The sequence below is a fragment of the Colius striatus genome, chromosome 12 (assembly GCF_028858725.1).
Source record: "Colius striatus isolate bColStr4 chromosome 12, bColStr4.1.hap1, whole genome shotgun sequence".
In the NCBI taxonomy this organism is placed as follows: Eukaryota; Metazoa; Chordata; class Aves; order Coliiformes; family Coliidae; genus Colius; species Colius striatus.
The window spans coordinates 2,818,562-2,834,305 of NC_084770.1; the positions used below are offsets into that span (position 1 = coordinate 2,818,562).

The 15,744-nt window shown below is 43.8% G+C and overlaps 2 protein-coding genes across 6 annotated transcripts in view; both read right to left on the reverse strand.

Moving 5' to 3' along the window:
- LOC104559328 (vesicle-associated membrane protein 2) overlaps window positions 1-6,640 on the reverse strand; it is a 58,162-nt gene extending 51,522 nt beyond the window's left edge. Inside the window, exon 1 of the mRNA XM_062005825.1 lies at window positions 6,539-6,640. Within this exon, the coding sequence (XP_061861809.1) occupies window positions 6,539-6,570 (32 nt within the window). The 5' untranslated portion in view covers window positions 6,571-6,640. The remainder of the gene's footprint in view (window positions 1-6,538) is intronic.
- Window positions 6,641-12,863: 6,223 nt separating this feature from the next.
- The window catches only part of PIK3CB (phosphatidylinositol-4,5-bisphosphate 3-kinase catalytic subunit beta), an 89,796-nt gene continuing 86,915 nt past the window's right edge, over window positions 12,864-15,744 (reverse strand). For all 5 annotated transcript variants that reach the window (XM_062005992.1, XM_062005987.1, XM_062005988.1 and 2 more), the window contains 2 exons: window positions 14,787-14,919; window positions 12,864-14,379 (listed from right to left, as the gene is read on the reverse strand). In XM_062005992.1, coding sequence (XP_061861976.1) covers window positions 14,242-14,379; window positions 14,787-14,919 — 271 coding nt within the window. In that variant the 3' untranslated portion in view covers window positions 12,864-14,241. The remainder of the gene's footprint in view (window positions 14,380-14,786; window positions 14,920-15,744) is intronic.

Here is a 15,744-nt window from a genome sequence, read left to right on the forward strand (position 1 = left end):
ACAAAGACCATCACATATGCTAAACAGAGGCCAAGGAAGAGGCAAGTCTACACAGTTTTTCAAGAAGGAGGAACTTAATCTTTCTGTCCTCAATGATATCTTCTTCCATTCTACTTGTAAAAAGATGCTCCACCAGTCACTGCCTTCACTAACTTTCCACCACTCTCAGCTAACACAAGCCTTTAAAAACAGATATCTCCTCAAGTAAGGCAAGGACTTACCCAGAACACGGAGAAGCTTTTATTAAGTGTCTAGACTTCAGGTCTTGAGGTGCCTGTTGGGGATAAAGTACATGGGTGTCATCAGGCCATGTGTGTGTTTTCTGCACGTGGAAGTGTGATGGGTCTGTGTGGAGCTACTTTTTCTTGGTAACATGGGGAGGGGGCTGCAATGCTGGTCCCAGTAAGCAGTTTTCAAAACATCCCTTGGTTCTGAGGTGGAGGAGAAGGTGGTCTTAAAGGGTTGGTTGTGCTCTTCATCATTGTACCACTCTGTGTTTTCTGGTTGTTATGTTTTGGAGGGTTATGTTTTTGGTTGGTGGTGGATTAATTTGTTTTCTGCCCCAAGCTGGGTAGTCTTGTCTGTTTTGCCCAGGACCATAAGTGGCAATTGAGCCCTCCCAGTCCTTAGGGGTTTCCAAAGGCCCTTGGTACTTATTGCTTATATGGTAGTCATACGGTCTTTTGTGGTCTTATATGGTCTTTTGTTCTAGATAAGTGATAGGAAGCCAAAGAAAGGATGAGTTGTTCCTCAAAGCAACAGGCAAAGGTAGAGATACTAGGAGTGAGCAACACATCAGTCCCAATTTCTAAACTTAGTATCAACCAGTTGAATATTTTCATGGAAAAAGAAAGTAACCATAGAATGTGTCAATCCTCATAGCAGTGGTACACAGCCTGGACATTGGGATGTTGGCTTATTGCCTAAATCCAGCCTCAGATGCCATCACAGCCTGATTCAGATACAAGCCCCCAGCTCCTGAGAGGCAACCAGCTTCTTGGAAGCTGAGAGCTTACTCACTGTTTTAAAGACTCACCATATCTACTGCCACTGTAGGGTAATTCTGTCTATTGAAGCCAATTATTTGCATGGATCAATAAATATCCAATAGCAGCACTTGGAACTTTAGTTTTGTACATTTGACTGCATCACTAAGGGCTTGCTCACATACTGCACTCGTAACAGCCTGGCCCTAAGGGAAGTAAAAACCACTTAAACTGGATTTTCTTTATGAAAAGCTGGTGTTTTAACCAACTGACATGCCCTGATGACAACCATAAGATTTAAGCTTTATCCATGCACAGACCACATAGCTCAGCATTTCTCATCTGGAATTCCTCTATAACTCTCCTCCTAAGGACAGTTTGCTCTTCAGATGTCACAAACAATGACATATGTAGATGATATCCCAATAGCATACAGCCACACCTACACCAACATGTAGATTTAAGCCCAATACTGAGACCACCTACTACTAGGTACTTTATCTTCTTAGTCTTTAAACCCAAAACACGTTTGAATACTGAGGAAGTGGAAAGTAATGCATGGCTAGTGTGGCCAGAAGCACTTGGGACAGAAGGACCTTGCTATTCAGACCTTCCTGCCCTTTCTGTGGTGTCACTTGATGTCCTTACTACATAAAGGGTGGAGCAAGTAACTGTTGATGCCAGAGCAGAGCTCACAAAGTCCTTGAAAATTCCAAAACCACCCTAGAACAATTTTCACCAACAAACTATCCAGAGAACACAATACAGTGTTTATGCTGATTTCATGCCAGCATCATCCTGATTGAAGGAGAACAGAAAATAGCCACAAAAGCATAAAGGTAGAATGACACAGACACTGCCTGCATTGGCAGAAGTGTGCCAGTAGAGGGATAACGCTTCAAACATCCTGAGCACAGTGCAGAAGGAGATTAAGCTACATCGGTGAATCAGATCCTAAGGCCACACCTTTCTCTGATCTGATACAGAAGAGCGCTCAAAACTGAATTAAATACCATCATTGGCCTTACTTACTGAAGAATAATTTCCTAGCAGCTAATGAAGGCATCACCATTCCAATCCAAAGCTTATGATGCTGAAGAAAATCCAGTTAAGCTGAGGGATAATTTCCTTTAGCCCTACATTTCCCTCAGCAAGTTCCCTGCTGACACCAAACTGGGAGCACTGGCTGATTCCCCAGAGGCTGTGCTGCCATTCAGCGGGATCTAGACAGGCTGAGAGCTGGGCAGAGAGGAACCTCATGAGCTTCAACAAGGACAAGTGCAGAGTCCTGCATGTGGGAAGGAACAACCCCATGCACCAGGACAGGCTGGGGGTGACCTGCTGGAGAGCAGCTCTGCAGAGAGAGACCTGGGAGTTCTGATGGACAACAAACTAACCACGAGCCAGCAATGTGCCCTCATGGCCAAGAAGCCAATGGTATCCTGGGATGCATCAAGAAGAGTGTGGGCAGCAGGTCCAGGGAGGTTCTGCTCCCCCTCTATTCTGCCCTGGTGAGGCCTCATCTGGAGTCCTGTGTCCAGTTCTGGGCTCCTCAGCTCAAGAGGGACAGGGAACTGCTGGAGAGAGTCAGCACAGGGCCACCAAGATGATCAGGGGACTGGAGCATCTTCCTTATGAGGAAAGGCAAGGGGTGATGGGATGAAGCTGGAACACAGAAAGTTCCATTTAAACATAAGAAAAAATGATCTCAGTGTTTGAGTGAGGGAGCCCTGGCACAGGCTGCACAGGGAGGGTGTGGAGCCTCCTTCCTTGGAGGTCTCCAAGACCCATTTGGACGTGTTTCTGTGCAACCTGATCTAGGTGAACCTGTTTTAGCAGGGGGGTTGGACTGGATGATCTTTAAAGGTCTCTTCCAACCCCTACCATTCTGATTCTATGGTTGCAGCTTGCCATTAAAGGCTACCAAATGTTTTGGTGTAAAAAGAGGTGCAGAGACACCCTGTGGTGGCAAAAATAATATGATCAGAATTAGTTCAAACAACTTAACTTTTACTTAATTGAGATACAGAAGTGGATCAGAAAAACTGCATCCTGGGGACACAGAGAAATCTTCCTGAAGCTGATAGTCATTTCCTCTCTGCAGACCTCCTCTCCTGTCTGGCATCTTTTCCCTGTGTGTTTGCATGACAGTCCTTGCCACAACTGTTGCACCTCTTGTCCTGTTTGGTTCTTTTAGCCACGGGCATTGGCTGGGTCAGGGCTGCCATGTGCTGCTCCAATTGGCAGGATGGCTATGGAAATGCTCTGTTCCTGGAAAATAGTTTCCTGCATCTTTAGCCTGCCAGCCTTTAAACTATCAGTCTCATTTGTAAATTGTAGGGTTGTCTGGGGTTTTTTTTTTAACCCATCCATAATCCATATTCTGTCCTGAAATCACATTTATTACTAAGAAGGTAGTTACAGAGGCACCAACACCCTGCTCAGGTAGTCCAGGAATGACAGCAGTCAACAGCAAGCATGGGTGCAGATGCTGTGGGCAGTGGGTGCCCCATGCCTGGAAGTACTGAAGGGCAGGTTGGGTCGGGTTTGGAGCAACTTGGTCTAGTGGAAGGTGTCCCCACCCACGGCAGGGGAACTGGCATTAAATGATCTTTAAGGTCTCAATGTAAATCATTCTAGGATACTATGATCTGAAGCCTTGCAGGTGCTAGACCTTGCTTATAATCAACTAGAGGCAACCTACAGATACAACAGTGAGGTTCCTGAAAATGCCACCTGCAGTCCTTACCTTCTCTTCCTCTGAAGGAAACATGTTTTCTCTCCGATCAACAAGTGGGATTCCTGTTTTAAAAGAGTCATTTAAAGGTTTATAGGTTGGCCACATAGTAAGGTAAACCTCAGGGCTAGCTACAGTAACACTATTATTGGTTACTTTGGCTCAAAGTAAAAAAATCCCACAACTGCTGTTGCTGAGTAAGAAAGGTGAGGGCAATTACCCAGCATACTGAATGCAGTGGTAGTACAGTGGGACCAGATATAAGCAGAGAAGGAAAGCAAGGCAAAGAAATCACTCATTCAAATTCTGGGTATTCAAATCTTCTAATCTGACAACACAGTTAAGGATTTAGTGAAAGTATAGGAGGAATTCCCCCCCATCATCAGAATTAAGTACACTGCAAACTCAACTCAGCCAGTGGACAGCTTCACTTTTAAAAGCAGTGAAATACTCTGCAATATACGCCCAGAATACAATTATTTTAAATGACTGACTAAAAGCCTTTAGAAACGACCCCTATCTGTGGATCTTCAATACTTTTTGCCAATTTCCACACACTTACACCTGCACTTTCAACATTACATCTTCCTCTCTTGATCTTTTAGACAAGGGGGAATCACAACTGAAAGTTCCTGCCATGAGAAGCCTTTGAAGCTCACTTCTCTGAGGCAAGGTAGATTCCTGCCTCTCTGGTAGCCAATTTGCTTAGCTACAGATTGGGCTGTTTTGCAAAGCTCCCCCTCAGCCCCACCTAAAATCGGTCTTGAACTTGCAGATTATTTTGTCACAAGCTACAAACTGAAGGGAACTGTGTAATTGTGAGATGCATAATTTTCTTTCATTCACAAACTTTTATTCATTCCTTAATAGCACAGCAATTCTTCAGTGACAGTTTCCTTTTACAGGTCAATCAACTGTAATTTTTTTCCATTGCCTTTTCTGGCATTTCTCTCTCCTATGGGAGAAACAGATCCAACTGACCTTGCAGTTGCACAAGCAGCAAGGTGTGTCACTCTTTGTTCCTTCAAGATATTTATAGTTTCTTGTTAATGCAGGTCAACATTTGGTTTTGGAGAACAATTTAAAACACAGTGGAAAACAATTTCAGGGTGCAAGGCGTTTGCACAGAGTTCCTAATACCTGTGCATATGCCACTGTAAGAACTGCTTAAGGAAAACTGTCCTTAAAAGGTGATGGAGGGGGGCACACAGAGAGGGGGGAAGAGGTGAAGGGTGAGATCAGAAAACTGAATAGTTCAAAATGGTTGTCAATTTTGTTTTCAAGCCTCCAAACTTTTAATGACTTGTTTTAGATGATTTGTGGAAAATATTTTGACCAGGAGAAACATGCAAACATTTCCTGTCATTAGGAGGGGGTGAACACGACCCTCCAACTCAAACAACCAAAAGTTAATGCAATTACTAAGCATCAAATGTAGAGCAGAGAGACTAATTCAATCAGAGAGGCCAAAGGGATAATTCTTGGAGACAAAGCAATGCAATGAGGAAATTCAGACTAATCAACTGCTTCACCAAAAGAAAAAGGAAACGATTTCCAAGCCTTAACTAAAATCCCCAGTTGGTTCTCCATCTTTTCAAGGTTCTTGTTTTTGCTTTGTGGTGTTTGTTCCGTCTCACATTTGTTTCACTGCTTCTGTTCTCTGCACAAAACTGTTTCATTGGCTCCTGGGTCTTTGCTTTTATCAAACGAGCTGCCTCCTCTCTGGGTTTTCAGCAACTTGCCGAATGATGAAAGAGAGCACGTCGAGGGAAATATTTATTATCTTTAATGTCCAAGCCTACTTTCCATAATTGGGTGGAATAGCGGTTGAGTAAGCATATCCAGAGTCGCCTTGTGTCTGCAGGATTTTGCAAAGCAGGTATTTGCTCCATCTGATGGGAAGCAGCTGCTCACCGATCTCAACCAAACCTTCTGCATAACCAGGACACTTTACAGGTTTGTAGAGTAACAGATCCAGACTTTACCCACCAAGCGCAACGCAGTAAGGTGGAGGCTTTCAAAAACCTACTTAGACTTCTGCTTTCATATAAGCAGGTGCTGCTGTTATGACAGATAAAATGAGCTGGCACAAAGGAAAGAAGGAACTCACAGAAGAAAGCCTGGGAGATGGGAAGCACGGCCGAAAAAAGCGAGAGCGACTATTTAAGAAGAGATTTTCTGGACTGAGCCTCTTCTCTGGGTCTCCAAAGAATAAACTGTAAGTACACCCAAGATTATATTTTGTATACATTTCCATCCAATAAATTTGTAAGTATTCCCACAGCACCTTTTGGAGAGCCACAGGCACCTTTGCTGTATTAACTGTTTCACAAACAAGAAAAGAGTTTCAGGCTAATTAAACAAATTCACCTCTGAACTAGCAAGTCACTGTAAGAAATTAAGGTCTCCAGACCATTTGTGTCTGCATGTTTATCTTATCACCATTTCCCTACGTTTCCTCCCACTCACCAAGAGATCTGGAGGGGCAACATCTCAATTCCTCCACATACACACAAGAAGTGCTACTTGTGACACCCCAGGACACTGTCTCTTAACATTGCTCTAGTTCTTGTTGCATCAACACCCTTAGCTCCAGGATGTCATGAACAGCAGCAATGTAAGGGCAGCAGCCAAAAACAACTCTTCAACAAAGTGCCACTAAGTCTCTCAAATCAGAGTGTAACTGTTGCCTGTGTTTGTATAATAGTGCTTTTACGCTTACTGCTTTTCAGAGAGAAATAAAAAATACAAGCAATGCAAAACTATTCCTTTTTTAACCAACAAAAGAGATAGAAATGAATGAGTTTGAGCTTACGGTTTTGGGAGTGTCAGCTTTATCGTCATCATTCTGATGGGACTTGAAATTCTCTTCTTTGGTCTTTGTACTTGGGATTATTCTTCCTTAACGTGAGGTAAATTTAGTGTATGAGATGCTAAGATCAGTAGTTTCCAAAAAACGTTCTTTCTAATCCATGACAAAAGCTGTTATCCATACAGATCTTCTAAAAAGAGTCTGTCTTTGATAATTATCATGAAATTACCGTCTTAGCAGGAAGTGCATGCAAGTCTCAGCAATTACCCTGCTAACTACATTATAGCCACAGCAGCTGGTTACAAGCTCAACACAAGATACACCAGCCAGAAATGATCCTGAGAGCCAGATTCTTCTCTCAGGCTGATCCAACTGCAAAACAACTAATATCAAGTGCTTTGCTTTGGGATTTGTCTTGCTGCACTGTAAGGAACTGGACTGGGAACACAGTCAAACATCCAAGTCCATATTTTCACTGAAGCATGCATTCAGGAGGCAGACGAGTGCAAGTTAAGCAGTCAAATCAAGCTTTCTGGGCCTTAATCCTTATTTGTAAGTGATGAATATGGATTCTCACAGAATGGTAGGGATGATCTAAAGATCATCTTGTTCAACCCCTCCTGCTCAAGCTGGCCCACCGAGATCAGGTCTCAGAGGAACGTGTCCAGGTGGGTTTTGGAAACCTCCAGAGGAGACTCCACACCCTCCCTGGGCAGCCTGTGCCAGGGCCCCCTCACCTGAACAGTAAAGAAGTTTTTCCTTAAGTTTAAGCAGAACTTTTTGTGTTCCATTTTGTCCATTATCCCTTGTCCTATCACTACAGAAAAAACTGTACACTGCAGAAAAAAAAGCTGCCCCAACCTTTTAAATTCTTGTATTAAAGAGGTCCCCTCTCATTCTCCTCTGCAGAACATCTCTGCAGTTTAGCACTTATTTGTGAACTCTTGTAAGGGATTATGTAGGTTAGGGTCTTGATTTTGAAGCACTGTAATGGTGCATAATTTGACTAAGAGCACTTTCCTTCTAGCTCTTCCATCTCTATTCAAGGAGAGTGCAGCATAGGGCTTACCTTCCAGCCAGCATAATTATTAGTGCACACAAGTGGAAAAAAGAACCTTTATGATAGTGCAGGTGAGCTCTGCTAGGTCAGAAGCCTGTGATTTAGATACACAGAGCTGTATGAAATTTGTCTTCATGCAAACATGAGGCCTGTGCCATGATCACCCACAGAAAAGCTGGTAGTAAAGGAGTAGAAAGCTCTGATCTGGACAGCTGACTACTTTTTAAATGTTTTTGTTTAAATGGTGGCAATCCTTTATGTTCTCAATCTAATGGCTTGTCATTGCCACCCCAGCACCACAGCCAGCCTCTCCTTTTCCTGTCCATTCCTGCAAGTGACCGTACATTGCACCTGCTCCTGGTGTGTCATAGGCAAAGCCTCAGGATGCATTCAGAAATCACACACAAATTGCTTCTACTGAGCTCATTCACAGAAGTGTGCAACTTAAACTTGTCACCTTTCTGACCGTTCTAGCCCTCAGGGAAGAAGTCAGCTTTTTGAAGACAAGAGGAGATGTTTACATAGGAAAGGTTCCAAAAAGCTGAAGCCAGCACGGGAGGAAATATGTTCCTTAAGGCAGCCACACTCTGGGAAAATGTGTCCAAAATGTGAAATCCTCGTCTGCCGAAAATGTGAGACGCTGCATTCAGAAACCAGCTTCATTGCCCACAGCCTGCTCGATCACTACGACCGAGGAAGAGACGTCACCTCTAGCACACTGACGGCACAAAGTCAAGTATGTAGAGGTGATTAAAGCTCTGCTGTGAGTGCCTTGTCAGTACCTGACTACATGCAAAATGCTAATGCTTGGATCCATTCAGCCTGGCTGGAGCTTCAGTCTGTGCCATCTGTATGCAGCATCAGCAGATACAACCGCACTGTAGTTCGCACTCACTAGGTGTAGCAGATGCAAATCTTTCTTTGCAGAGTTTGTGCTAGCTGCATTATTGAACCTGCAAGTAAGAGAGAAAAGTTTCTCAGCTATTAAGCACAGGGAACCATTTCAGCAGTGCTTTCAAAGAGCCTTCTCTTTCCTCCCAAGGAAACAAGACAATTGTATTGAGCTGCAAAAGAGAAAGTGAATACTAAATGCAGAACCACTGGATGCATTACCCGTATTTGTAACACTTTGGTATGTTTCAGTGTTGTTTGTGGTCTGGAATATTAAACTTTTTATTTTGAAATAGCGTGAGTATGCAATTTGATGAGGGAAGGGGGCTCCTAAAGGCTATCCCGGCCACAGAAACTGCAGAGCACATTCAGGTTCCCTTCCAGAATTTCTGAACTTGTCCAGCCTTTCAAATCCTAACTTATGATCCAGCACCTTTCATTAAAAGAAGCAATTCCAGCCACAACTCACAAGGTGTTTAAACCTCCTTTGGGTTGAAGATCCGTGTGTGCCGGTGGAAACCAGACCTGGCGGTTCGTGCCCACGTGGTGCCCACCAAGAGTGATGGAGATGGGCAGCACACTGAGCTGGGGGAGCAGTGATGGGCAGCACACTGAGCTGGGGGAGCAGTGATGGGCAGCACAGCGAGCTGGGGGAGCAGTGATGGGCAGCACAGCGAGCTGGGGGAGCAGTGACGGGCAGCACAGCGAGCTGGGGGAGCAGTGACGGGCAGCACAGCGAGCTGGGGGAGCAGTGACGGGCAGCACAGCGAGCTGGGGGAGCAGTGATGGGCAGCACAGCGAGCTGGGGGAGCAGTGACGGGCAGCACAGCGAGCTGGGGGAGCAGTGATGGGCAGCACAGCGAGCTGGGGGAGCAGTGATGGGCAGCACACCAGGCTGGGGGAGCAGTGATGGGCAGCACACCAGGCTGGGCCAGGTAGGCAGTGTTCAAGCCCATGCATATGCAAGGTGACTCACCTCCATGGAATTCACACAAATGGGCCAAGTGCAGAAGCAGCCTCTGGAGCAGATCACCCCCAGCAAGCATCTCTTCCTTCCAGGCCAGTGGGCGCAACTCTGTCTGCAGGATGAATTCCTTCCGACTGGAGAGGGAAGGGGTTAAAGTGACTTTGTGTCATGTAGTCATTAATATTAATGGTTCTTTTATTTAACTAAGCAGACAGAATGTGCTGGTGAGTTTGGACCTCTGCTTCATCACTCCTGTTCCTAAGTTCCCAAGCCAGTACTCCACAGGGTAAAGGACTCTCCCTGGCTGTCTGTGCCTCCCGCTGCCCTTCTGGAGCAGTTCCATTTCTGTTCCAATGAATGTTTGCTAAGGCGACTGGAATCCAGATTTTTTTCTTCCTCCAGTCCTTAGGGATTACTTTAACTGTGCTACATCATCCATTCTTGTACTGGCCCCCTCCTCCTACGGAAAATAGTTTCAAAAGGAGGAATTCAGAGCTATGAACCTTCCCACACTGTAGAATATCCTGAGCAATACTGCCCAGCTCCCCCTGCAATATGTCAAAGGAATACTCAATGCTCCTTATGCAAAAGAGGTAACAAGGCCATTTCAGAAACCAGAATGAGGAGCTTTGCCTGTGTCCTAGAGGTGGTCAGATCACAAATGCACATCCAGAGAACGCTCACAGGGCAAAACCTGCTAGGTAAGATAGGTAGGAAGAAGCCTTGGGAAGGACGCACTAACAGGAATGAACCACAAACAGGTTTCTTACTGAAACTGAAGCAGTTCCAGGCACTTGAAGCAAGTGCCCAGACTTCCTGCTCAAACATAGACTTCTAAAGCAAAACACAATGTCTTACAAACATCCTTGCAGTACACAGGCTGTAATCCCTCAGAAACCATGTTTCCATGGTGCCTGACTGTTGCTTCCGCTCATTTGCTTCTAGAAGCCAAATGATGTCTGGCAAACCAGAGTTAGCCTTTTACATTTCTCTGTCATAGCTATTCTGAAACTGCAATCCTTCAGAGGTTTGCCAACAACAATCCATGCTATATGCTCATTCCCATCCCTCTTCATCAAGCAATCTCAGTGGAAACTTCTCCACATAACCGCACAAGGAAAAGCAAGGTGCCAGACTGAAAGGATGAAGGACTAGTCCATCACAGCAGCTTTGTTTTAAATCTGGCAGTCCAATACAGTAAAACCTGTGAGTACAGGTTACCTTGTCAAGCCAGCTTTCAGCCAAGTGCAATAGAGAGGATGTAACAAGTAAAGTTCTATTGACATCTGACCAGTGGAACTTTCCCTCGTGTGGTGCAGGACAGACAGTGAGCTCGTGCTGTGGGCTGTTACATTGGAAAGGCACTCAAGTAACAGTAGTATGCAAACCCCAGCCCATTCAAGGAAGAAACTTTCTCTTCTCCTCACTTCACCACCAGTTAATGCTATTTTGCTACACTTTGAAAACAACAGGTAGCAACGTGAGAAGGGTGAATAATTCCCTGGTTAACACTGATGGCAGCACACACCCTCTTTTTCATTAGTGTTGGAAAGAATGACTACAATATGCATTGAGGTAGCACAAGCAGCACAGGACTCAAGTTTCCTCAGTAGCATTAGCTGTTAATTTACTGCACCTTTCCTGGATTGGCTGTGGAAGTCTTCCTCAGAGATGCTTGCTCCTTCCACACACTCAGGTTGATATAAAAACTCTCCAGTGTCCCCATGGCAAGATCAGAAATGGTACATTTGTCTAGGAAACACCCACAGCCACAGGGAAGTTGTGAGGTCCAACAGCAATGCAGTATTGCCACCTCATGTGGCAGCACCTGCTAAACGTTGCTTTCCAGCAAGACAGCTCTGCTCCCTCATCTCTCAGCAGTGCTATGCCAGAAAAGCTATTATTAGGAAGAAAAGCTTGATTCCTTCTGATTTATGCAAACAGTCCAAAGTAATGGCTCTGAAGAATGAAGTAGTATGATCCCACTCAGCCCAAACTGCCCTACCATTTTAACACTAGAGCTGGACAGGCAAATACAGAAATAATTAGTGGAGTGATGTGACAAAATTCCAGTCTTCTCCTCTTGGATGAAAACACATGGAGGACAGATTGCCTCTCCTCCTGCTTTCAAAGAGCAGTTCATTGAATTACTTTATTTCCTGCATTAAAATTTGTATGTTGCAATCTGTAGCATGGAAACCCAGGGACAGTGGTGATCATTCCCTAATACAATTCAGCAAATCAGTATTCCACTCAAAACTTCACATGAAAGTATCACAAAGTACACCTTGGTGGCCTTACAAACACTGCTTATTGCAAGGTTTGTCCCTGAGAGGTCAAACTGGAGAAGCATTCTTGTGGGCTGTGCCATTCTCTAGGCTATCTGAAGATCAAGTTCAACTTACAAGAGAAAAACATTCTTTTCTGTTGCTGCCAAACATGAAAAGACACCATTTAACATGCCTCTAACTTTTTTTCCCCATTCTTGCTTATAAATTGCCATGAATAAACATAAAAAAGGCAAAGACACCAGATACATCACCTCCCAACCAAGGGCTATTCACCACAAGCACTGAGCAGAAGCAGTATTATCTATCTCTACATACCAGCTTTCTCAAAGAAGATGGTGAGGTTTTATAACCTGTAGTGAAGTAACATCTAGAAACAAATCTCACAACACAAAACATCTTTACTGTGTGCAACGTGTCAGTGGTAAGTGAGCGAAGGAGCTTCTGCTGCTTCCTCCATCAGACATGCAGAGCTGGGATGGGAATGAGTTGTTCAGAGGCTGACTGGCCTCTTAGCAGCAGAGATAAAGTTGTCATCCTGCTCCCTCTCATCACATGCCTGCAGCCAGCCCTGGGCAGCGATGGTGACCTTGCCAAGCTCATCTCGAGTCCTGGGGAAGGTGACATCTCCCTCAACAAGACATTCCAGAGATGTCCAAGCACCGTCCCATGGAAAAATGGAACGTACCCAGAAATGGTTACTTACACAAACCCACATGCTGTGAATTAGCTGAGGATGAAAGTACTTCTTTCAGAGCTGTCACTTGCAAAACAGATTCTTTTCATCCTTCTTCCCATCTGCTTTAAAGAGAAATTTTAAATGGGGGACATGGCATACTTTAAAGGTTGATACATTCTAAATACCACACACCACTCTCCCACCCAGCTCCAAATCAAACCACAAATCCCTTAAATTGTCTTCCTTTGGGCTAATCTGTCTGGAAAGGCCTCTGCTTCTAGAATACTTAAAAACAACAAGGCCTTTACAGATTAGCCCAAAGGAAGAGGACGAGAGAACTGAACCACCACATAACACGTTATCCTGGCTCCAGACAGGTTCTTGACCTTTAAAAGAAACAACAAAACCCCAAACCAACAAAAAATAATAAATCACTCTCAACAAAGTAAAACCACCTTTAATTAAACTCTTACACAAAACAACATTTCTATGCAAAACACCTGTTTAGTCAAGAAGTAAATACATCTGTTTAATTCTCTTTCATATGTCACCAAGAATGGAGAGCTACCAGTGTTCCTTGGAGAACAAGCAGTAGTTCAAGTCTGCCTTGCTGATGTTCAGAAACAGTACATTACATCTTTTAACCAGCAGTTCCCTATTGCACATAACAAATTTGCTCTCCATTTAAGCACCTAAAAGCCTGGTACCTCACTAAATAAGTTAAATCCAGTTTCTTCAGCAACCATCTTCGACATATATATCATGGTAAAGCAACGTTGCTGCAAGCTTTTAATAAATACAGAAAGAAAAGATGAATGACTTCTCATTGGTGTTTTATGGAATGATCTTTTCCCACACACACTTGTTTTTCCACACATTTGGGGGTTTTGGTATGTGTGCTTTAAAAAAATATAAAAATCACTATGTGTAGTATGTTTAATGAAGATTTTCCATACATATGTCAGTACACTTGCATGGCACAACTAATCTGAGACATGAATTTCACCGTAAGGAGCTTCTGGCTGAACCTAGTGAAAACATGCCTCTTAAGGAGTTGGAAACAAAGCCCCGGGGGCCAAATGGGAGACCATTGCCAAGGAGGCACTCTCCAACATGTTTGGAACTGCCCTGACTTTCCACATGACATTCCTCGTACTCAAGGGCATCTTCTGTGTGTGTAACATTAGAGGAACAAAACTGTGCCACCCTGGGCATCTGGACATGGCATTATTTTCAAAGGTCTCCCCCACATATCCCCTCCCTCATCTCACAAATACCTCTTCTTTCGGCAGCAGTATAAGACATTAAGCAGCTCCCTGCAGTACAATGATATCGTGGTTGCTATTTACAGTAGAATTAATGCATCTGTGCCAGCAGGGCAGAGTTCATACGAAAAATATGCACAACATGGTAATTTTTAGCCAGATTAGGATATAAAAAAAATAATATTAAAAAACCCAAATCACTCTTCAAGTCCTGTCAGAGGTCTTCACACCTCCTCAGTATGTTAGAGTACATTACCCTAACATATAAAAAACAATATTTACACCTCCATAAAGTACCAAAGAATTTTGTAAATGCCTAGTAGCTCTCAGAGTGCAAAGTCAGCAGGAACTGATTATCCAGGGTGTTCACTACTTGTGGAGACAGTCTGAGTGAAGCATTCAGGAGCAGAGTGCAAAAGACTCACGAGTTATTTCGGTTCACTTCTTTTTGTTTTTGTTCTGTTTTCTTTCTTATTGGAAATCAGTTTTGTTGGTCCATATGACAGATCTTCTTTAAAAACACTTATCAACACTTAGTGCAAATGCAAAAAATCTTCTAGGATCTGTAATCTTTTCGAACAGTGTGAGCCATCCAGTTCACTTTAGTAGTCCAACTTTCCCGGAGCGCTTCATCAAACTTCTGCTTAAATTGTTTTAGTGCTTCTTCCTCACTCTTCCCTAAGGCAAGGGAGTCCTACAGTGATTGAAAACAAGGACTGTTAGGAATTTTAAAACCATGGCTAAGGCCCCCTTCAGCTTGCATCACAAACCACATCCAGATTTGTTCTGGTTTGACACTTTTTCACCTATTACTCATGAGGTAATACATTGGTATTTTCTGGGTTTAAAGACTAAAGCAAAGAGCTTTCACCTATACAGGTCTGTTCTGTGCATGAGTCAAGACATATAACACCCCTGAAATGACACCTTTAAGATACAGGGATGCTGAACACACTACAGAATGGCTGAAAGGCACAGATACTCAGTTTCCTTGACTGACTTACAGACCTCGTTCTATACAGCTGAAAGTTTTGAGAACTATGTGGCAGTCTTGACAGAAGCTAAAAGCTAAGTCCTGCAAAGTTGGAAATGTTACTTTACCTTGAGATACTGGATGTCTTTGACAGAGGTTAGCTCTGGAAGCCCTGCAGTTAGCATCAGTGCAAAGAGTGTAATAAATAGGTTTCCGTGCTTTCTCAGAATCAAGTACGCTTCTTCACAATACTGGCGGAACCTTCACGTTCAACCACAAAGCACATGCAATAAAGAGAATAGGTGAGAACTCACACAGCTGGCAAACACATGCAACCATTTCAAAAACTATTACCTGCTCCTATAGTGCATGTGTATCAGAGGAACACAGGAAGATAAAAGATAGAGATGCCTACAGAACCTGCAATGCATTCCCACAGAAATATCTCATGCCTCTCCAATGAGCCCTTAAAACACTGGAACAAAAAAGATCAAAAGCTTTAAAAACCCCACTGTTCCAGAAACAGCAAAAAATGCCACAGGTAAAGGTGGTGTGTCCCATCTCCCTGAGCATTTGTGAGGTGAAAGGCCCTGATGAGCTTATACAGCCAATGGATGGTGGAAAACCAACAGCTCTGTAAGTAGTTCCTGCCAATCCAGTCTGCCTCTGCAAAGTAATTCTTTCCTGTACACATGGTCAAAATGGAACTGACTGCCAGACCTGCCATGCAGACACTTCAGACCTTGAGCAATGTCCCCACATGTGTCTGTCCAGTGTGCAATCTGTACATTTCCCCAGGAAATGGGAAGAACCCTGCAGACTGAGGGCATGTAATACTTCAAAGAATAAATTCTCTTCTGAGGTGCTTGTATAGCAAAAGTGGAATCCTACTGCCAAGAACTCTATATTGCACAGCCCTTGCAGCACCATGGTCACCTAGTAGCCTTTACTTCTTGGTTTTAAAATGGAGCTACAAGCTGATTTCCTTCCTCTCCAGGAGAGACATGAGTCACTGGAAGTTGCTTTCCATTCTTCCTAGACACATCATTAAACACACATGTACAGCTGCTGCTACCAGAAACAGCC